The sequence below is a fragment of the Ursus arctos genome, unplaced genomic scaffold, assembly GCF_023065955.2.
Source record: "Ursus arctos isolate Adak ecotype North America unplaced genomic scaffold, UrsArc2.0 scaffold_9, whole genome shotgun sequence".
NCBI lineage: Eukaryota > Metazoa > Chordata > Mammalia > Carnivora > Ursidae > Ursus > Ursus arctos.
In genome coordinates, this window is record NW_026623111.1 from 18,514,227 (window position 1) to 18,538,322 (window position 24,096).

At 40.9% G+C, this 24,096-nt stretch overlaps 1 protein-coding gene across 2 annotated transcripts in view; it reads right to left on the reverse strand.

Moving 5' to 3' along the window:
* PPARGC1A (PPARG coactivator 1 alpha) overlaps window positions 1-5,199 on the reverse strand; it is a 299,633-nt gene extending 294,434 nt beyond the window's left edge. Inside the window, exon 1 of one of the 2 annotated variants that reach the window (XM_057309514.1) lies at window positions 5,094-5,199. In XM_057309514.1, coding sequence (XP_057165497.1) covers window positions 5,094-5,162 — 69 coding nt within the window. In that variant the 5' untranslated portion in view covers window positions 5,163-5,199. The remainder of the gene's footprint in view (window positions 1-5,093) is intronic. The other variant, XM_057309515.1, reaches the window with a different exon arrangement.
* Window positions 5,200-24,096: the final 18,897 nt, after the last annotated feature.

Below are 24,096 nucleotides of genomic sequence, written 5' to 3' on the forward strand. Positions count from 1 at the left end.
GCCACAATGATAAGGATTCTATGAGTTAATATAAGGAAAATGCTTAAAACAGCTCTTGACACAAAGCAAGCTCTTGACCAGTATATTCCTGATATTATTACCTTCTGTGGGATTTCTGAGCCCTCACACGGTTTTACTTATCCTCCTAGTATAAAATACTATATTACTCATATTTATTATAACTCTGCTCCACTATTTTGTTAGTTATTATCCACTATTTTGTTAGTTATTAGCCCAGAGACCATCTTCTCTCTGATAATCTCTTTTCAGATAATGCCACCCATATGCACCTAGACACACTAAAGAAAAACCTGGGGGCCATTTGACTCTTCCCATATTCTCACACCCCGCATCAATCAATCACCAAATCCTGAGGTTGGTATCTTCTAGATATTTCCAGATCCCTCCTCCATCTCCATCTTGTTTCTATGATCCAACCGGCCCTCACTTAAAATAGTGAAGCAGCTTCTTAACTGGGGTTTCTGGCCTATACTTGTACCCCAATTTATCATCCACACTGAAATCAGAAAGATCTCTCTTAAAAAAAAAAAAAATCGATCCTTATGTCATATGTCTGCTTAAAACTTATCCATGGCTCCTGACTGCCGTTTGAAGCTGTTTGGTCTGGACACACAGGGCCTTTCTACTCTCTCTCTCTCTCTCTCTTTCAACTCCTCTCCTACCACTCCCGCCTCACCCTGAAAGGCTAGAACCCAGGACAAGTGGCCGCTCAACACATACCTTGGACTCTCTCCCCTTCTTGTCTCTGACCTGTTCTCTCTCTTAGCCTGAATGCTCTCCCTGGTACTTTGTCTGGCTTAAAGCCTTCTCTTTGTTTAATGAGCTCCAGTATTACCTCCTCCATGAGGCTACTCCTCAGTGTTTCCAGGACACAGAGCATTTTATGGCTATTCTATAATTATAATGACCTGCTGCACTTGCTCCACCATGACCTCAAGTTCAAGGGCATTGCCTCTAGCTACTTTCTCATCCACTTAACTGTGGATAGGCTTTGGACATAGTAGGTATTCAAAGAAATATTGAATAGCTGAATGCATCACACAGACAATAGGTAGACAGTAGCCGACACATATAGTGTGCACTGTGGGTCACTTAACAGTACTTTCTGAAGTGCTCTTCAAGCACATTCCATAAATTAACACATTTACTCCTCACAACAACCCTATATGGTAGCTAGGATAATTATTTCCATTTTACAGGTGAATAGAGGATGAAACTGAAGCACAGACAGGTTAAAAACTTTACCAATGTTACATAGTTAGAAATCGATGACACCACGTTAAGAATCCAGAAGACTGGCTCTGGATCCCATGTTCTTGACACTTACTCTGTAGCACCTGTCCAGATAGCGATACCATGATAAATAAAGATACCTAAACGGACACAGACAGTATGGTCTACTCCAGTTTTACGGATGAGAAAGTTGAGGCATAGGAAGTTCGTGGAGAAGTGGTCCAGAGAAAAGAAAGCCAAAGCTAGAATAGTAATCCCTGCCCTTCACTAACAGCCATGCAGCTTGGCGCAGTCGCTCAGCCTCCCTGGGCCTTGGTTCTTCAAGTGCAAAATCAGGGCCAGATCATGTCTCTGCTTTCTTCCAGCTCACATTTGCAATTCCCTCAGCTCGGCAGGCTTCATCAGGGGTGAGTGTGTGCCAGGCTCAGTGCTAAGTGCAGAGACCCAGAGGCAAACAAGATATATCTCTGTCCTGAGAAATTTCTCTTCTTGTGGGGGAGACAGGCACAGACAGACAGTATCGACAGACGAGTTCAAAATGGCCACATTGCAATTACATAGGTTATTTTAAAGGGAATGACCCCAAGATACAGTGTTATCCAGAAACAAGTCATGTGCCCCTGCATAAGGTCTTTCAACTGACAATTGCCCAGAACAAGAAAGTTGCACCATGTCCCCTCCCACCTTTCTTTCAAGGCTTCACTTAAGCACATTCCCCTTGTTTTATAAGGTAAGAAGCAAAGTCGCTGCCTTTAGTACGTTTGCCAGTGGTCAGATGGTTGCCTGGTGGCATAAGTCACTGCCACCTCTGTTCCCGAGATTCTCCCATAGCTGGGCTATGAGAGACAGGAGCGTCAACTTTGACACAGCCGCTGTTGGTTTTCCAGTATGGGTTATATGCTTAAATGGATTTTCAGATTTACAATTGATTCTAGAAATTGCATCTACTTCATTTCCAACTCCATGGGTAAGCTGCTTCATTTAAGGCAAACACCATCCAATTAAAATATATTCTGAAGAAGTAAGTGAGCAAGCCATTTTTGCTCAACTCTTAAACACAAACACAAAAACAAAAGTAAAAAACTATCAGGGGGACTTCTCAAAGACCAAATCCCATCACATCACTGGGAGATGAGATAGTTAACATATGTATGATCAAAATATAATTTGAAAATACACTCGGAGAGGTGGCCTTGTGTAAGAGCAGGGGCCTCACGGCCAGTCTCAGTGGGTCCACATCTCTTTTCAGCATCTTAGCAGCTGTGTGACCTTGGGCATGTTCCCTAACACCACTGAGTCTCCGTCTCTCCACCTGTGCAGTAGGATCAAATAATATCTGTCTGTCAGAGTACTTGTAAGAATCAGAAATGTGAATTCTGTGTCTGGTATAGAATAAGGGTTAAAAAAATAAACTATTAAAAAACATTTTATTAAAGTCTTAATGATTCAGAGATTGATTATTCTATTAGAAGATTGTCATGCTTTCTCCCTTTCTTCCTTTTGCTTCCTGCCTGCCCACATCACAGCTGCTCACAAACTATTACTCCGTGAGATAAAAAATGAGATAAAATTCAATTCAGATCACACAGCAACAAAAGTGGATTTGGCATTGGAGTCAAACAGGCCTGAACTTGAGCACTGGATGGCTTTTGACAGTTTATATAACCTCCTCAAGTCTTCATTTTTTCATCCATAAAATGGAGGCAATCATATAAACCTTCTAGGCTTCTTACAAAGATGTGAACAACCACATGCATACACACACACACACACACACACACACACACACAACCCCTAGCACTGTGACTGGTAAATAGTAGGTAGATAGGAAAGTATTGGATCATTTTCAGTAAGAAATGTAGTATTTAGCTAAACTAAATCTTCAACATCACTCACAACTTGTTTTAAAAACCCAACTTCACCACTACCATGGATGGCTAAAGGAAGTGATTCTCACAATTCTCTTCCATCTGGTGTCATCAGATTTCATTTCCTCCCTTGGGGACAGCTTGACTGTCAGCGGAAGTGGGGCAACTTTGTGCATATGCAGACCTGGCATGGCCATACTGATGCCCAGAGGGTGGGAGGCAGGTGAAGTAGGAGCTGACACACTTGATATCTTCTCCAACCACTGCCATGCACTACCAAGAGTCAGGGAGACCGAACCAGAGATTAGGATGTCCTTTTCATAAGCACTACTTCCACTACTGAAGAGCTTTGATTATCGAATGGCAGGGGTTGACCAGCTATACAGGATCACATCTTTGGAAGCAAGTAACAAAGAGAGCATGCCCATTATTTGCCTTTGGGAAATCACTAAGCTCAAGGTTCATGGGATGCTGACATTATAGGGCATGTGCTTTTTTACATAAACATTTGGATTTCTTGTTTCTAATTTAAATATTTTGTCTACAGAGATCTCTGAGTCATCTGCTCACATCCTTCCTCCTTTAATCCTCCCTTGAGGTGAAGACTATATATAAAATGCTAACTTTCTAAAGGAAAACACATAAACAAAAGACAAAAATCCTAAAGTCACAACTAGCTACCATAAAATATCTGAATATTTGTTTAGACCCCCTGGAGACCTACCACATGACATTCTCAATGTAGCATGCAGAGATTCATTCTGTATCCCTTCCTACTTCCTAAATAATGCTCCCACTCAAAGTGGAAGGATGCCAATTTCATGGCAGGCTGGAGGATTTTTTTTCAGAAGCTCCTTACTTAACATCACATTGCCTAGACCAGAACACACCGATCAACATCAGTGCCACAATTCTCTAAAATTTTCCCTGCAGAGGAGAAATTTTATGAAAAGTTTCATAAATTCAAAATTCTTTTTCTAAAAAGAGAGAATTATTTTTTATAATTGATGCTGAAAATCAACTAATTCCTGAATCACCATTTTTTTTCTGTGAAACTTTCTGCTATAGACAAAATGGAAAATCACAGTTTCACTTTATCTAACACCACCCAAAAGAAATGTTTCATGCATGGAAGTGTTCTTTTTCCATAAGACAGCAGCATTTAAGGAAAAAAAAAAAAAAAAGCTCTGGCATCGCTCTTCAATATTGTTGTCTAATTAAATAGCAATGCAGTGGATGCGTAAAAATATGCATTAGAGGTGTGTAATGTGTAATGTGAAGAAGAGTAATCAAAGCCATTCAACAGGATTTAGGAAGGGATTTCAGTTGGCAGCTTACGAGACAGGAGCATATAATTTTGCTAATTTGAAATAGGTATTGTAACGTATAAACATTACTGCTTTGCATATTTTAATGAAAACTGCCTCTACACCAAAATGAATCCTTTAGCTTGAACTCTCTGTACACCACAGAGCTTCTACCTATTATGAGTTCGGCATAAATAAGAAAGGCACGCAAGCTGCATTAAAAGAATGGTCACCTCATTAAAATAGGTTAAAACCAAGCCCCTTATTCCAAGCTACTATAACACCATAAAGTAAGTCTGATGACAGGTGTTGTATTAAATTTTTATATTACAATGAACTTGTACTCACACAAACCAAATCTGCATGTTTCCTTGATATACACCTGCAACTTGTTAATTCAAGGGCCTTTATTAAGAAAGTATAAATTTAGCAACATCTCTAGATTTGCAAAACTCTATTAGCTTGCTTGAGAATATAGAGTAAATTCATTTGGAGTCTTATTTGCATGGTTTACAAAGAAATGGAAATTAATGAGGCCTTTTCCCAAATGGATGCGCCTGCAGATAATGCTGTTCTGCAAAGAGACTGATGTGAATTACCTACACTTGGGCTAAAGGGTGGAGAGAGAGATCTGGATCGGTCCGGAGCTGAGGGCATCACTTACCTGCCAGCTCGCTTCTCGCTGAAGGCCTTTTTTCCAGTCTTCTTCCAGCCTGGGGGAGGTCTCATCCATTGCTGATGGTGCTTTCACAAACTGGATCCGCCAATGGCTGTTACTCCCTTTCGTTGCAAGCCTTTACCAAAGCGGCAGCGAGGGCAGTTCAGGGGCAGACTGTCATGGAGAAAATGCCAGGCCAGAGGATGAGGGATCGGGCAGGAAGAAGCCACACGGGAATACATTTGGGATACACGGGGCTACCCTGACAGCTGCCAACTGGCCAGGCGGGAGGCCAGCTCAGCCATTGAGTGTCCAGAGATTAGGAACAACTAAGCTCCAAGGCCAGCGGACAATGGGTCATTCTTATGCTTCTGGCATAAAGGTCAGAGGAGGGAAGTGTGAAGGCATGCTCTATGCCCTGGAAATATGCATTCCTGCATGTGCTCCCATCTTTTCCTCACCCCAACACACACACACGCGCACACACACACACAGATTTGCATTGTTCTGCAGAGTTGTATCAATAGGCTGGAATATCCTGGAAGTAATAAGCTACTTTACATAGAAGCAACACTTTTCATTTGAACACATCTCCCCCAGCACCATATGAATCACTCAGCAGCCAGTAAACATGAAAAGTAGCAAGCGCCCTTGGGTGAAAAATAGACTGTTCTCTGTAGTTGAATCCTGAGCGTCAACAGTCACTGGTTTCACCCCATGGGATGTTTTGTCACAGACACTCAACTTTGACCATGCACCTCAACCCTTTTCCCAAATGATTATCCAAAATGATCAGAGGCTTCAGTTTGGACAGACTCCTCAAAATGTGGGCCTAACCCAAGCCAAATCCAACCAAACCCTGTCCTGCTTCAGCGGTTCCTCACACAGAATGACCCTCTCTCGCTGTTCAGAATTGCTTACCTATAGTTGTAAGACATGTAGCTGACACTACTGTCCACAGCACCTACTTCTTTTCAGTTTGAACAGCGGTTCTCCAACTTGACTGCACAACAGAGTCAACCGGGAAGCTTTGTAAAAATATTGTCACCAAGGCTTCATCCCCTTGAGAACCCAGGATTACAATCGCAGAACTCAGTTTTGAGGATCGTTTGAGGTTTCTCTAATTTAATCACTCTTCCAATGCTTGAATCCCCACAATCCTGACAATACCCCTCCAAGCAATGCATATACCACCATAGATGGTAAGCTCACCACCTCCTGAGACAGTCTTGCTCCACGGTTGATAGCTTTGTCCTCAGATGAATCAATATCCTTCCCCTTGTCATTTCCATAGCTGCACTGTTGTGGGTTTTTTTTTTAATTCCATAAGGAATAAGACTAAAACCTATTCTGTAGGACAACCCTTCAAAGATCCAAGGACAACGGTGGTCCCTGCCTCAAGTCTCTGCTGAAGTGTCTCTTTTCTGGGTGAGATCTTGCTAGTTCCTACAGCAGACCATATGAGAGGCTTTTGGGTAATTTCTCCATCCTGGTTCCTGGCCTCAAAATACATTCCACTACCTCCAGTGATGGTAATTGTAATATTCCAGAATCTAGTGCAGTATTTCTGCTACGATCTACCATTGCACACAGAGCTTAATTATCACACACCTTACTTGGAAAATCCTCCCAATAACAACCACCATAATAATAATAAAAGCAGCCAGCATTTACTGAGCTTGGACCTAGGTACCCAGCACTGTTTTAAGTGCTACATTAGCCTTACATCATTTATTCTTTACACAGATTCTATGAAGTCATCATTATGCTCCTGACTTATAGATGAAGAACTCGAGAGGCAAAGACATCTGCCCAGGTGATGGGCCAGGAGTTAGCTCAGATCTGACTGCAGTGTTCTAGAGCCCTCCTTCGTGCCAGTCAATGACTTCAACTTGTGCAGTCCCGGATTGCATTGCCTCTCTTGACGATCACACCTTACTGATATGATGTCGCTGCCAATTAGTACACATAGCGTTGCTCACACCTTCAGATTATAGATGAACATGTTTTGTAGACTAGAAATTGCCATACAAGTCTAACTTTTCATTGCTATCCTTTCAATAATCACAAGACCATACATTGCACCTCACCTCTAGCAAAGCAGATAAATGCAAAATCCTTCCTTTACTTTTTTTGGCTTCTCTCTTTTACTGAGAATATTCAGGTGCTTCTTCAGAGGTTATACTGAGGCATAAAAGGAGACAGGCCAGAGGAACAAGGGTCCAGAATATTTTCCCAGACCATAGACTCAATGGCAGCCTCACCAATCATCAGTTCTTCCCCATCTCCTATAAACACTTAGCAACAGGACCCCATAAGGAGATCTGGGAGCAATCAGTTTTACCACTTGAATCACGCTATCTGCAAGGCATCAATCAGTTGTTACAGAAGATAGGACACAAAGTGGTTGACTATCATCTTTGAAGTCAAACAGACCTAAGGTTGATTAGCAGCCCCATTATTATGTAGCTCTATATCCCTGGCCAGGTCACCCAACCTCTCTGAACCCTAGTTTCCACACCTGCAAAAGGGAGGCATTATCATCTCAGTTATCAATATCTGGTTCTCTTCTGTTCCAGTCACACAACAAGATTGCATTGTCTTAAAGCCCTTAAAATTAACCATAACCACATGACTTGTTTTGGTTACTGAAATATGAAAAGAAGGGTGGGTATCACTTCCCACGGGGAGGCCTTGATCACCGGCATTTGACTGTCAGCCCACCCTTCCCCACAAAGCAGTGATCATGAGGCACGTGGTGATAAGGCGTGCCTTAATACCAAAGCAGACCGGACTGCTGCCACGACTCATGGAGAACGGTTGCCTTGGAGAGTAACCTGGACCAACAACAGACACTATGGGAACAAGAAATAAACTTCTAGGGTTGTTTGTTCCCTCAGCATAACGTAGCCCACCCTGGCCAATACACCAGTCTTGCTATCAGAATTGTAAGAATAACATGAAACAATGCAACTAGAGCATTTATAGCAAGCCTTGAGTAAGTCTGCAATAGTATTTTAAATAGATTCCATGACAAGCCCAGTCTGCTTTATACATGTCCCTCACATTTCAGTATTTCCCCTTCTTTTACAGCCTGCATTTCTCATGCTCATAACTTAGTAGCATTAAGCATGGCAATTTCCACAGATGATGTAGAAATATGAATTTTAAAAAGAAAGGGTCAAAGCGTTCAATAATGCAGTGCCACCCTGTCTCAGAATGCAAACTCAGAATAGCATGACTTTAATGCCACTTATCATTTAGCAAGGAAATTAATGAAAGCAAAATGAAGTATCAAATAATAAATGTAGCTTAGTATAAATTCGCTACTGATAAAGTACATGTCTCCAAAATGTAAACATAATGAGAACATACATGAAAAGAGGAGCTTATTAAATAACAGAGCTTTTATTCACTATTCTTAAATCAAGCAACCAAAAAAGAATCCGTTTTGTTTCTGTCTTTGTAAAATGTTTTCATTAGAGGAAGTTTTGCCTATGAAAATGAAGTATAAGGCAAGTACAGATAACACTGTGGCCAGATCACAGCACTGACATTTCAAGACACAAACTGTAACCTGCCCTGGGACACAACTGGGAGAGTCTTTTTTTTTTTTAGTGGTTTTTGAAGGCAAGTGCTAATAACTATGACCCATGTTAAATGTTGTATTGTGTCCTCGCACAGAGATATGTTGGAGTTCCAACTCTTAGTACCGCAGAATGTGACCTTACTTGGACATAGGGTTTCTACAAAGGTGATCAAGCTGAAACGAAGCCATTAGGGTGGACCTTGATCCAACATGACCAGCATCTTTATTAAAAAGGTTGAAATGTAGGCACAAAGACACACCCGGGGAGAAGCTACGTGACAATGCAGGCAGAGATAGGGCAATACACCTACAAGCCGAGTAACACCAAGGATGGCAGCAAGCCCAAATCACTGTTTTTCCCTCAAGATAAGCACCTTATTAAGAATATGCTGACTGGGGGCGCCTGGGTGGCACAGTCGGTTAAGTGCCCAACTCTTGGTTTCAGCCCAGGTCGTGATCTCAGGGACGTGAAGTGGAGCCCCATGTTGGGCTCTGTGCCCAGTGTGGAGCCTGCTCGGAAGACTCTCCCTCTCCCTCCCCCCTCCCTGCTATGCTCACTTGCATTCTCTCTCTCAAATAAACAGATAAATCTTTTTGAAAAAAGAATATGCTGACTAATAAGAAATCGAAAAAGTTTTAGAATTTGTAACCTTTCCTTATGGAAAAGTTATATAAAAAAATTTAAAAAGGAAAAATCTATACAAAATGCATCATCAGTCCTCCCTTGATTCTAAGGAAATTTCTTTTAGCTTATACAATAAAAATGGGTTAATCCTTCATTTTAAGAATCAAAAGCCTAGAAAATAAAGTTTTCCAGGTGACTTAAACCATGCATTCCACAGTGTCCAATGAGGGTATGATATGGCCAAAAATGTGTTCAAGTAGATACAGATACTGTCTAGAAGAGAAAATGAAAGGGGGTATGGGCCAGGGGAGCAGGGACACATTGATGGAAGTAAGTAGGGAGCCAAGGAGTCTCCCGGCATGGAAGAAATGGACGGTCTTTTACCCACGGATAGGATTTTGCACACGCTTTCACTTAACAGCTGGGCTAGAACATTTACGAGTTCTTACCACCCACTTTATTATACATTCTTCCTTCACTTCCATTCTCACTAAAATTTTCAAGACATTTCCTTATAAACATTTACTTCTGTTTTTGTTTTTTTTAATTGGAAGCTAATAGTAAAGTATTAATCTTCAGAAATTTGCTTTCCAAAAAAAAACCATAATAATGTATCAAACCCACAACACCAGAGATGTCTGTATATTAACTCTAACAAAACAAAACAAAAACAGATTAACAAACAAAAACAGCTATCATAAGAATGATAAATCTGAAATGGATAAACTCTGGTCCTATAGTCATATTTTGAAAAGGAAGAAAAAATAGAGTATTGGTCTCAAATTCATTGTTTCACTGGAATAATTAATGTTCACCATTCCTTGCATAAAATATCTAAACTTAACTATAGTGATTCCCATAGGATTGTAGCCAGTGGAACACTGTAGCTGGCAAAATAGTCTCTTGTATACCATGTACTTTGGGTTGTACTCTTACCAAGATTCACTTGTGTTTGTTCCCAGCCCTATTTATGCCAGTTGTGCCTGTAAATGTAATTACATAATTTAATTAAATAATATTCCTATAAAATGTGAGTTGCAATGTAAAGGGAGTTGCTGCTTTCCTGAAACTAGTCAAATGCTTTGGAAAGACTCAATAAAGAAAAAATGCTTTTTTAAAAAAATTGCCATTGTAGGGGCAGGGATCATAAAAATCTATACAGACCTCTCTTCTTGGGTTACTGGTCACTGTCATTACATTCTTAATTAACGTTGAAGAAATTGGAACTGGAATTTTTGAGGTTCCTTTAGGAATATAGCTTATACCAAAAAAAAGACACCCCTCCAATTTACAGCAAAGGCCTTGGCTCCACAGCAAAATAATGGTGCATAAATGTGCATTTATGGATTTTAAGCAAAAGTCAGATGTTTTGTGTATGTATATGATTTATGATTCCCCAAGTTAATCAACTTATGTGATCAATCAGTCAACAACCATTTTCAATTGTGTGGAATAAGAAGTCTTCTATGATAAAAAAGAAAATGGTAAACCAGGAAGGACTTTTTCTTCACCTGCATATAATGTACAGGGATAAAAAGCAATAGACTCAAATATTCAAACCAAGAAACAGAATCCATTTCAATACCCAAGTCTACTTATATCACTTAAGTGAGAATCAGCCTAGCTGTAACTATAAGCATTAAATGTTGTATAAATCTGAGCCACATAGACTCCAATTAATTACTGCGTGATATTACCGTGTCTTCCTGTAACTATGTAATAATACCAACTGCCTATAATCGGAAGGATTTAGTAGACATTTATTGATGGAAATCAGATGATTTCATCCACAGTGTCTGAATTACTTTGATATGCTTGAGCCTGAAGCAAAATAATGTAATAAAAAACAACATACAGATGAGAACCTCAATTTTTCTCTACATATGAATCTGTCACTGATTTGAGAAGAATCAAATCTAAGTCCAACCAGGTGAAGATGTTCCATACATTATTCTTCCCAATTCAATATAAAAATAATATTTCCCTTTCCAGTATGTTTATATACTGTTCCTGACTTTGTGGTATCCTGGACATCAAGGGAGCCCAGAGATGCAGAGTATTGCCTTAGCAAATGTTAAACAAAGCAGAGATGAATTACAGAATACTTTCTTCAAAGAGTTTACTTGAAAGACCATCTGAAGTCATAAGCCTTCAAAACAATAACCAATAGACTAATGAGTAGAGCGGGAAGGCAGATCTTATGAGTAAGATGAATGAGAAATAGGCTATGTGGCAGGCTGGAAATTTCTTTCTCTCTTCCTCACCCCCCTGCCCCCTCTTCCCCCCTCCCTCCAAAAAGTCCCTCAGTAGTTTGTCATGCAGCTAAAAAAAATTCTACCAGTCATACCTTTTTGTTTTAAAATCTTTCCTATCACTATCTATGAAACAGCAAATACTCCTAGGAAGGGTAGCCTAAAGCTTTATCTCCTAACGCTTTGTCTCAAGTTATTTTCCAATGTGGCTTAAAGAGTAAGACTTTGCAACCAGGTAAGGAATGAGGATGGGGACAAAGGGAACTTCAGAACAGGAGAAAGGCTTGGAGCAGAGAAGGTGAAGGACTGCCAAAGTCCCTCAGGCACAAATAAATTTCTGAAATAGGAATTCAAAGACTCATGAAAATTGACTTTATCAACCACCAAGTTCTTTTGATTGAAGATTATTAAAAACAATCCAACTGGTTTACATACTTACACACATACTTAGGTTCTCATTGCTGTTATGAAATGTCAGTTGGCATGGGCAGGAGGGTGGGAGGGGGTGTCAGGATCTCTTCCTTCTTCATTTACTCTTAATAGTAACATCGCAACACAAGGGGAACCTCAGATACTGTTTGAGAATTTCAAAATAGGGGTGAAGTAGGATGTGAATTGGGTTGCAAGGTAGGCTTGTTCCTCCAACTATACAGACCAGCATCACCTAGGAGCTTGTCAGAAACATAGAATCCTGGGCCTCACTCCAAATCTACAGAAGTTCATTTGCATTTTAACAAGGCTAATTCACTAAGTTTAAGAAACAATGGGCTAGGAAGACATACATTGAAGGCCTATTTGCACAACAAGCTTTATTTTTATTATATTATTATTATTATTATTACTTTTAGGAGCATAGGTTTAGAATAGCTTAGGAATAGAATGACTGATAAATGTCATAGGTTGGGGCACCTGGGTGGCTCAGTCGGGTAAGCATCTGACTCTTGATTTCAGCTCAGATTATGATCCCAGGGGTCATGAAATTGAGGCTTACATTGGGCTCCATGCTCAGTGCAGAGTCGGCTTGAGATTCTCTCTCTCTCCTCTGCCCCTCCCCCTGCTCATGTGCGCGCGCACGTGCACACACAAATGTGCACTCTCTCGCTCTCGCTCTCTCTAAAATAAATAAATAAATAAATAAACTCTACAAAAATGTTACAGGAAAGAGTTTAGTCCCCAACCAAGAAACTGGTGCTACCTTAGGAGAACCTTCTCAGTGATTTCACTTTCAAAATTATATAAGAATTTTTATAAGTACGATACGATTGGTGTGGAGGGCAGGACTCCTGCCCTTCAATCACTCAGCAACCTCAACATACATGACTATTCTACTTATTAGTTCAGAAAAACAGCTGATGACAAGTGAAAGACACCTCCTCTGGACATTTAGATGACTGCTTTTGTATAAATCAATTTTGAGTGCCACGAAATGTCAGAAAATACCAAATGAGGAGAAAAGAATCAATAGATAACGCTGGAATTAAATGAGTGATGAATAATCTTTACCAACTAAAATAAATTAAATCATGAAAACCAAGTCAAAGTAACATCAAGGATTTGACTAAAAACCACAAAAAACAATATACAGATCCTCTTTGACTTATGATGGGGTTATATCCTGATGTAGTAAGTTGAAAATATTGTTAAGTCAAAAACACACTTAATAATACACTAGCCTAACTTAAATATGCTCATAACACATTAACCTACGGTTGGGCAAAATCATCTAACAGAAAGCCTGTTTTATAATGTAGTGCTGAATATCTCATGTAATTTATTGAATACTATACTGAAAGTGAAAAACAGAATGGTTGTATGGGCACACGGTGGTTGTGAGTCGGTGGTTTACCCTTATGATCACATGGCTGAGTGGGAGCTCGGCTCATTGACACCACCTAGCACCATAAGAGTGTCCTATGCATATTGCTAACCCAGGAAAAGATCCAAATTCAAAATTCAAACTACAGTTTCTACTGAATGTGTATCACTTTTGCACCATTATAAAGTCAAAAAAATCTCAAATCGAACCATCGTAAATTACGTCTATAATTTAGAGGTAAGGCCACTTGCTACAAACATGGCTGTTCATTCTTTCCGGAAAAGCATTCTGACAGGAACTACAAAATAAGAGCTGAATTCGTACTTTCTAGCTTCTATCTGAACAGTCATAATTTTTAAAGGTTCTACAACAAAGAAACCAATTTGCAGATACAGACCAGGTATTAACCTAGCAACCATGAAACTAAGCGCACAGTTGTTTAGCTTTTTCAGCATTTAGAGAGTAGGAATAGGGGGACAAACTCTACAACATATTTAACTCACTTTATTTTATATTTTAAATGTGCCTATTACAGCTATCAAATAAACCAGAAATTTATAAACAGACCAAATGTCAAAATTCAAATTCAATGTTTTTCTGAGTCCCAAACTGGCATCAGAGATAAATCCAGTCCTATAACAGAAGTCAAGACAAATGTCTTTCTCCATAAGTAAACAACTGCAAAGTAGTGTCTTCATATCATTTTATTACTCATGGATGCTAAAAGCATGAATTGGACACCTACTATGTGCTAAGAATGGTGCCAGGTACTAGTGATTAAGAAACAAAGAGAACATGCCCCTGTCCTGACCGTCCTCTGGGGAAATAGCTAAGTAAGCAAATCATTTCAGCTACAAATAATATCTGAGCTATGGAGAAGGAAACATGCTTGCAATAACTACCTCAGGGATCCATACCATCCCACCCCCTTAATCCAACATAGTTCAACTGTAGAAGTCCCACTATGTCAGTGTCCTTTAAGAAGAACAACATGGTAGACCCTGCCCCAACCATCGGTACAAAATCTAGATTTAAGGGTTTGGGTGATAGTGTTTTTAAATAAAAGAGCTTCTGAAATATTTCCACAGTAATGTAGACCAGAACACCAGGACTTTATGTTACACTGACCTAGAATCATTTTTTCTTTTTAGACTCATTTCCAAATCCAATATCAATGGATACCAACAAGATACCACACAGACAAATAAACTCTCCTCTGCTGGATTCCAGTTAATGATTTGTATATGCAAAGAAATCTGGGGACAAGAGTTCTTCTGACCCAAGAGCCCTGAGGCCCCATTTCCCCAAAGATCTCCTTCAGAGGAAGAACAACTCAAGATCAGCAGAGATGGTCTTTTGAATGGCATTTAATAAAGGCATGCTCCTTTGGAAAGCTGTCATTCTTAAAGACAGAGGGATAAGAGCATGCACAGCAAAGAGATTCAAAAATGTATCCTCTTTGGGGAGGTGGAGGGAGTGGGTGGGGACCGTATTTCTTGGACTCAGGCAAAAAGAGTGCTCTCTGGGACCTTTTTATTTCCACCTCATTAGAAGAAACCATCCAATGTTTCTAGCTTCAGTTCCATCTCTCAGGAAGGGGTTAGGGGCTGCTCTTGTTTATCGAGGAACAGCAGAGGAAGCAGAGGCTGGGACGCCTCTTCTCCAAGAGGCGTCCCACAAGGAGCATAGATCTAACACTTGTAGACGCACTTCTCATCTAAAGCTGAGTCTGCCACCCTACCTAAAACAGCACTGAGAATTAAGACCGTGAACAAATATAGAAACCAAATTAAGCCAAGACCATCCTGCAGATGGTGAAGACATAGTAAATATACTAAACCAGAGGCCTGAATCACGTCCCTGGTCTAGAAAATTCCCTGGCACCACCCTTTGTTACAATGGTAGACTTGCAGGCTAAAGGCTGTGGAGTACTTCCTGCACGCTGTGCACTTTCATCTTTACTACAATTCTCTAAGGTGTTATCGTTATCTCTTCTATGGAGATGAGGGAATGGAAGCATGGAAGACTTCAATAACTTTCCAAAGTTCTCATGGCCTTTAAGGGGCGGAACCTGGACTAAGTAGTGATTGCAGAATCCATTCTGATAACCACACCTCCACCTGCTGTCCCGCTTCATCAGCCTTCACAACGACTAAAGGCCACGATGGCACCTGCTACCAGGTCAAAGACTTCCTCGGGGACTCTTCCGAGCCACATCCCAGATCCACTCATGATGAATGAAATGATGGCTCCTGAGCTGTGTGGGAAAAGCAAAGGCATGAAAGAACACACAAGACAGAGAGCAGAGCCCTCTAGCACAGATTCTCAGGCTTACGCTGCTTCAAGAAGCCCTAGTCCCTCCTGCTGGTTCGATGGGTTCTCACACAGTTGTTTGCTTTTAACATGAGTTTAATGCCTTCTTTAAAGAAAGAGGAGGAGGAGGAGAAAGGGAGAGGGGGAGGAGGAGGAGGAGGAAAGGAGGAGGAAGAAGCAGCCTCGTAAGTATATAATGAACCGGAATTAGAGCTGCTGCTCTGATGCCGTGTGTTATGTTTGGCTGAGTGTCCTACTCTTCTGGATTCCAATGGTAGGGTGCTGAAGCTTGCTCCAGTGACACGGGCTGACTGCTGTCCCCAAAGGACCCTGAGGAAAACAAGAGGAACTATCTCACAGTCTTCAGCAGACAGGCGAGGTTTAACATAAAGAAACTCCCACTTAACGTTTTCTCCAAAAAGAATCCATTCATTATCTTTATTTCCGACACCGTATTTATGAATTTCCTTCCAGCAGGGCCCATCAGGGCAAACGTCACAACTCTGTGGTAAAATACCATGTGCGTTTTCTTTTCCTCCTAGGAAGATTAAGGCCAATGAATAAAAGAAAGGGGGATGTGGCCCCTATATTTAGCTCTCCTTACAACATCATGTCTCACGGGTATTAAAAATAGACCCAAATCACTTGAAGACATTCTGAAAATCAAAGGCAGAATAGCTTTCCAAGAGAAAGTTTTAAATGTTTGCTTTCTTTCTAGTTGAGATTTTTCAGGAACAAAAGCAGTTGAGTGGACTGCCCTTAGGACGCAGGGCAGGTGGCTCCCGGGGTTTTATAACAGACCCTGCCTCCTCTTGTCATCCCCTCAGCCTCCATTCTTTGTGGTCTGGATTTTGAGAGAAATCTGGGCTGGTCCTTGGCAAAAGGTGTGAAATAACCTGTGTAGAGAAATTCTCCTCTGTTTACCACCTTTCCTCCACCTAGTGTTCTGACACTCCCAAGGTCCCTGTCAGAGCGAAGTCAGCTCAGATTCAATTCACTGAACAAATATGTGTTATTTGGGATGTGCCAGGCACAGTGCCAGGCAGGGCAAAGGATGCAGAGGGGAGCAAAGGATGGAACGTCCTTGTTAGAGAAGGTGCCAGGTAATTCCACAATTAAGTAAAGCTTCCAGAGGACCACAGGCAACACAAGTCAAAGAGAGAGGTGACATGTTGTTGGAAGGTATCAGAATGGACATGATGCTGGACATGGCATTTGAAACAGACAATGAAGAAAGGATGTGGATGGAGAACTCAAAATACCTAAGCCCAGGTATGAAAGAAGGTCAGGAGTTAGCTTAGCGTAACACCTCTTCTCAAAAATGTATGCCTGCTAAAGCCAGAAGAAAAAGCCTTTTAGAACCAAAGAAAGAAATTTCTAGTTGGAGAAATCACAGAGATTTAAGAATGCAGCCTCTTTCAAATCTTGCAGTTCCCCAGCGATGTGACTTGGGCAATTTTCTTCCCTTCCCCGAGCCTCACTTTCATCATCTGTAAATTGGGGGTCATGTTCCATAGGGCTGATGTGCTGATTACATCGTATCATAAACACTAATACTTGGCTCAGTGTGTGGCACATGGTTCATGGAAACACTCAATGAATGGATATAACTCATTCTAGTGGGAGCACCTTACATGAGATCATATTTCTAATATGCCTCCAATCACAAGCAGTACCCACTCTGCTGTCAGGATGTCTTGACTAATATTACGGACCCACAAGGGTAAGATGGCATGGCCTTTGTTTTCATAAATGTCTAATTTTCAGACTGCTTTGTGGCTCATACCACCCTACAAAGGAAGAAGTCCCCACACCCATTTCCAGGTTCCAATTACCAAAGCAAATAGGGAAACTTGAAAAAAAAATCTTTTAATGGGGCTTTATGTCAATCTATGCTAGTATAGCTCGTGACATTTTGGAATCATTCATATAGAGGTTATTGAAAAGTTGAGGAGTCTTTTCTAATGTAAGGTAAGAGGGAAAAAGGGGCCGTAGGGAGGTTAATGGTGAAAGAACAGAAATAGGAAAGGTGAATATCAATGTTTGTGGAATAATGTGGTGTTTCTTAAATTTTTGTGAGCACACGAACCCACTGGGAATCTTGTTCAAATGAAAACTGACTGGTTGATCTGGAGTGGGGACTGAAACTCATGAACTTCCAGGTGATATCTATGCCATTGGTCCATGGACCACACTTTGAATAGCAAGAGATAGTATTTCTTTAGGGCTTAGGAAAGAGCTGAGTGGGGAAATCATGAAAGCCCCAAATGAAAGAAGGTCAACCCAAACAAGATGGAAAGAGTGCTGGATGGTTTGAGAGGCAGCCAAACCGGAATGTAAGTACAGATACACAATGTCCAAGGGGAAGGGTTTCAGATGAGCGGAGGTCCCAGCTCACGAAGCTCCAATGCGTTACTCACATTGGCTGTGAGTCACTCCTAGCCTTTTAGAATTGTTGATGGCAAACATTCTGGAGAGTGCTGCGATACAGGAATGTGCTCACAGCCATTAACTATGAAGTACTAACTCATTTCAGCAGCCTGACACAAATTATGCTCCGCACTTGAAAAATAGCTATTGATCAGTCCCTTCTTTCTCATGCCTTCCAATACTCTGGATCAGCACTTCCATTCACTTCCTCCCTACAGACGCCTTCACGCACCTCGTTAGTTCCTTCCCAAACCAAAAAAAATATCCCCCAAGACTTCACTCTACTTTCTTTGAGATTTTGCCTTTCAAAAACAAACCAAGAGGCAAACCAAAAATATCTCTTCTAATTTCTCCACGTATCTGCTTCCCATGAACTTCTCAATGTCTTTTATTTTCTCTACTCATTATAGATACAAAGGCAACAAATCAACTGATCTATCATTTCCTGTGTTAGAAGATAAGAGACTAAAAGGGCATGAAAAGGACAGAATATAGAATTAGCCTTTAAAGAATTAAATTGGTTGCAGGGGCAGATTGAATGGTAATACTCTGAGCATCTTCAAGTAGCAGCATGAGTATCGAGGAGGTAAAGGAAGCTCCTGGTCTTTCAAGCTAGAGTAATGTGCATCTTCCCTGGTCCCTTTCTTAATCTTAAGAAAAACTGAATGTGCATGCACATCTTCTGTGGCAGACTGACTGCAACACTGGGCATCTCCAGTTCTCTTTCCTTCCCAGTGCTCCATATCCACACCTTATGCCATGTCTCTCTGTGGCTTCTCCCACTGAGAAGTGGGATCTATCTCACCATCCCTTGATTCTTGGCTGCCTTGTTTCATTTTAGCCAGTAAAATGTGGTGGAAGTGACTCACTGTGTGTGTGTGTGTCTGTGTGGGGGTGTGTGTGTGTGTGTGTGTGTGTGTGTGTCTGTGTGGGTGTGTGTGTGTCTGTGTGTGATCTGAGCCTAGTGGCCTTGTACTTTCCTGCTCACTCTCTTTTTCTTCTCCCATTACCAAGAGAATAGGCCTGGGCAGTCTGAGACCATTTAGAGCAGAGCCAAGGTTATCCTCCAACCCACCAGTCCCTCATTGACCCACCAACTGGCCCAGATACAAGTTTGAGCCCAGATGAGATCATCAGAGCCTGGCTTAAACCAGCACAACTACAGAGATGACCCTTAGACTCAGGACAAATAATAAATAGTGGTTACTTCAAGCCACTAAGTTGTGGAGTGCTTTGTGATGCAGCATTATTTGGTTAAATAAATACATAAATACATAAATAACTGATAGAGCTTCCTTTGGAAAAGCTGTGATAAAAAGTCCAGGTATGCAAATAATTCCAACAGGACACTGGCTTTCCTCTGACAAAATTATTAATGAACACAAATACACTGTAATAACATAATTGCATCATTTATAAAACAAAAAACACATTAGGAAATTAGATAATAAAAACACATTTCTATATTAGTTTTCATTTTTCAAGGGGTTTAATCTATTCAGTAATTGACTATATTAACTTGAGCAAATTTTTTAAGTTTGCTAGACTTCAAATTCTGTTAGTCATTCCTTCTTTTCAGCATTCATTTACTGAGGATTATGATGAACAGGGTTGTGAGTCGGGTACTGGGGGGGCTCCAAAGATGAATAACACATAGGTCCCTGATCTCAAATATCTTCCATCTAGTAGGGTTGACAAGAGCACGTACTCACTTTTCATGCGCTGCAGGGAACGTGTCATGCCCTTGCTGCCGTCTCTACCATTTTAAATCTTACTCATCTTACTAGGTTCAGATGAAGGGTCCTTCTTTTTATATCTTCAATAATCCCACCCTTATTTGTCTTTGCCCAGCCATGAGTAAACTTTCTCCACTTTAAAAACACAGTAAGGAAGGTCTAGAACAGGTTCAGGCATAAAATTTAGGCTAAAAAAAGAAGTTTTATATCAGATAGATCATGAAAGGCCTTGATTTTTGATTGCTGAGTATATACTTGATTCCACAGGAAATAGGGAGCCATGGAGGGCTTCTGAGAAAGGGAGTGACCTAATCAAAGCTATCATTATTGAGAGACCTCAGGCCCTTAATGCAGGACCCAGGGTGATAGAGTTTCAGAAATGATGAGATGGTCAATTGCATATGCTGCATAGTGGTAAAGCAGGATGAAAAATGGAGTTTGCCAGCTAGACGGCCTCTGGTGAACTTGGAAAGGAAAGGCTCAATGGAATACAAAAGAAGAAAGAGATGGAGCAGGTAGGTGAGAAACCCAAACTACCAGTTCCCACCCCAAGATTGTCTAGGGAGGAGGTAAGTTTGACCATTGTTTACAAAGAGAATTTAAGGATGCAGAGCATTTGAGGGAAGACTACAGTCAGCCTCCCTCTGATAAATTGCTTTGGTTGGTCTAAAAGATGCAAAAAACTCTAGTGTTTCTCATAAATATCTCATAGGCTGTTATTGGGAGAGAAGAGAACACTGAGGGCTCAAGGGGCACAGGCTGAGTGGGCAGGATCCAGACTTCCTGTTTGCATTTCAACAAGCTTAATCCCATTTATCTTCCTTACGTACTGAGGTTCCATGCTGGATTTCATTTGGAAAATATAGGGTTCCTTGTATTGATTTGAAAAAATAATAACAATCTGAAAACCATTAAACCAGATGATTGACAGGATAAAATACTATACTAATTATCTTCCAAAACTTATAATGAGAAAAAATTCAGGAGGTGAGCACCTAGCACATCCTGAGTATATTATACTGGGCAACCTGCGGAACACTTTCCTGAGGTTCCTCTCATTTCATTCACATCACATCTTCATCCTGCAGGTGAGGAAACTGAGGCCCAGAAAGATCAAACACCTTGCCCAAGATCTCAGTGTTGACCCCAGAGCCTGGATTCTTGACCACTATGTCACGGCTGTGCAGAGTTGTGCCCACCCAATGAAGCCTAGGGCTCCTCCGTGAGTTCTCAAGGGCCTCTGAATTTCAATTTGAATTTCTAGGAGCACGTCCAGGTATGACTTTGGCCAGAAGATGCCACTAAACTTAAGAAACAAAAGGGATATATTGAGAGGAAGAGATAGCAAGAGGAAGATTGAAAGAACTAGAAAGAAATTGAAAAAAAAAAAAAAGACTAGTGAATTAGTAGTCTGGAAGAATTGTAAAGCAGAAACCCTGACCCTGGAACTGTAAAAAAATCATACACACACATACATAGGAACAACCATAAATGCCATTCCTATTTTTTTATTTCATTTTATTTATTTGAGAGAGAGCGAGAGAGAACGCATGCACAAGTTAGAGGGAGGGGTAGAGGGAAAGGTAGAAGCAGACTCCCCACTGGTCAGGGAGCCCGACATGAGGCTTGATCCCAGAACCCTGGGATCACGACCTGAGCTAAAGGCAGACACTTAACTGACTGAGCCACCCAGGTGTCCATAAATGCCATTTCTAGAAAGGATATCTGTGTAACAGAAAATGCATTCTTTACCCTACGTTGGGATAGATTTTAATTTTGAAAATCTAAAATTCTCTGAAAGAATTAATTATTATCAGATGATAGTATATATTAAATATTATTAGATAATATTAATTATAATATCTAGTCCACCCCATTTAAAATTGCATCTCTCTTCATCTCTTTATCCCCTCTCGGCTTTATTTTTTTTCTCCATTGCATTCAGCACCATTTTGTAAAACCATATATCTTATTTATGCCTTTGCTCACTGCCTATCTCTCCCCATCAGGACATAAGTTCCTCGGGCAGAGGTGGAAAGCAGGTTTCTTGTTTCTGTGGTTGCTCACTCTGTATCTCTAGCACCTACCATAATGCCTGGCTGCTAGGAAGCACTCGATAAATATTTGTTGAACAAATGAATGTGTTACTTTGTCATGATATTTATGGAATAAGCCTTTATATCTATTCATTCCCATCCCACCTTATGGTATCTGAAACAGAAGAGTGCCCATCAATTACAAGTCTATTTAGCATTTATTTGGCACTTTATATTTAAAACACACTGTTCAGTTATTACCCCCACAATCGACCTTGAAAAGAGACGCTGAAAAGTGGGGTAGCCCACAGCTCTTTTCCTTGCTAGACCTCCACAACAGATGGGAGCCATGGGGTGGGAGGGAGGAGCACATTCAAGGATGTAGGAGAAGAGGGGAGGGATAAGGGAGAAGAGGCACATGGAGCCCCTGTTGTTGAAACTCCATTCCCTGGCCTACCTTTCCCACCTTAGAAGTGGGGGCACAGAGCCAGAGATCCTGTCCTCCAGTTGCTGCAGATGAGCTCAGCATCCCCACAGAGGAGGAGGAGAAAGATGCAGCCCCAGGAGCCTAGAGAGGAGGTGAGGCCTGAGGGGAGGAGGGTCTCCCAGCAACCATCTCCCAGCAGGGGTCTCCAATTCTGCCCACTGAGCTCTCCACCCTTTTTACAGGTGGCAACTAGACTGCATTCCCTTCCGCACCATTTCTCGGTTTGCCTGACACTCGGCTGTCTGCCACCGCAAGCCCGAGTCACTGGGCCTTTATGCCAGTGCCCTCACCTAGCCAACTGATCTACCCTACCCATCTCAACCACAGGACTTAGCCTCAAGTAGGAAGAACAATGGGCCACACTACATACGGCCCAAGAGTGATAAAAACAAAAAGAAAGACCGATTTTAACCTAAGACCTTGTATGTCCTGCTTCACTTACAAATACCTCAACCCCGTGGCCTTTAGGGAGAGGTTGGCCTGAATATGGCATCAAGCAGACACTATTACATTGCCTGAACTGAAACAAACACCTGCCTAAATCCCTGACTTTAGTGCTATGGGACTTTAAGTCTCAGCCCCAAACCCATCAACTCCTTCCCCAGCTCAGCAACAAGAATGACCAAATCATCAGGAAAATAAGCAGGAAAGAAGGTCCAGGTGTTGGTAGCCACACAGGCGTTCTTGGAAAAGGCAAGAAATACAGGTAGGAACAAGCAGATCATTTTCATAAACTTGGTAGTTAATATTGGCTGCTTCTGGAAAATTCCTAACACTCAAGATGCAAAAAAAGCTTTTCTTCATGTAAAAGTAAACGGAACTAACACTTGAGAAGCACACTGAGCTTCTCCAATGTGCCCAGCATGATGCAAGCTCCTCCCAGAAACCATCTTACTTAAACTTCTCAATTACCCTATGAGATACATGTAATATCTCTCTTCGTGAAAAGAGGGAAATTGAAAAAGGCTCATAAATGTCTAATAACTTGCTTAAGATCCCACTGTTAACAAGCAGAAGAATCAGGTGTAAAAACTAGACCTAACTTTTAAGCCCAATCACTCTGTCTGGTCATTGTATACAAAAAATTTATGCTTTTGTGTTTGTTTGTTTTTTTTTAATTTTCCACTGAATATTTGATCTTTTCGTGTTTTAGGGGCTCAAAGGAGAAAGCATTTAAGGTATTTTAATCTTTCTTTAGTGTTACTCTGACATCACACATCTTGCACTGCCCCAGGGAGATAACTGCAAACATTATTCGTTACAATACTGCTTGATCTTGGGTATTTATTGAACACCTATTGATTGTTAATAGGGATTCCTACTTGACGGGAGTAAGAGGGCCAACTTCTTTTTTTCATTGTTTCGTGTTTTGACTTCATTATTTGAGGCCTTCATCTTATCCTTCTGAACATTCTCCAGACATGTTTGAGTCAAAGACAGGTTCACTCCACTGACATTTCTAATCTTCAGTGGGTCATACATTATGTACACATCAGCTCAGCTAGTAAATACATTTAAAAAGATATGTTTGACACACATAAATTCACATTGCATGATACTTCACACAAGAAACTTCCAAGCAGCTAACTTTCTATCAGACCATTAATAAAAATGTTGTAGAAACTGTTTATAAAGGGTGGCAATTAGCTACAATGATTAGACAAAACATGGTTTCACATTAAATTAAATTGATATTTAAATGTAATTGTTTTTAGCTCTGTGGTG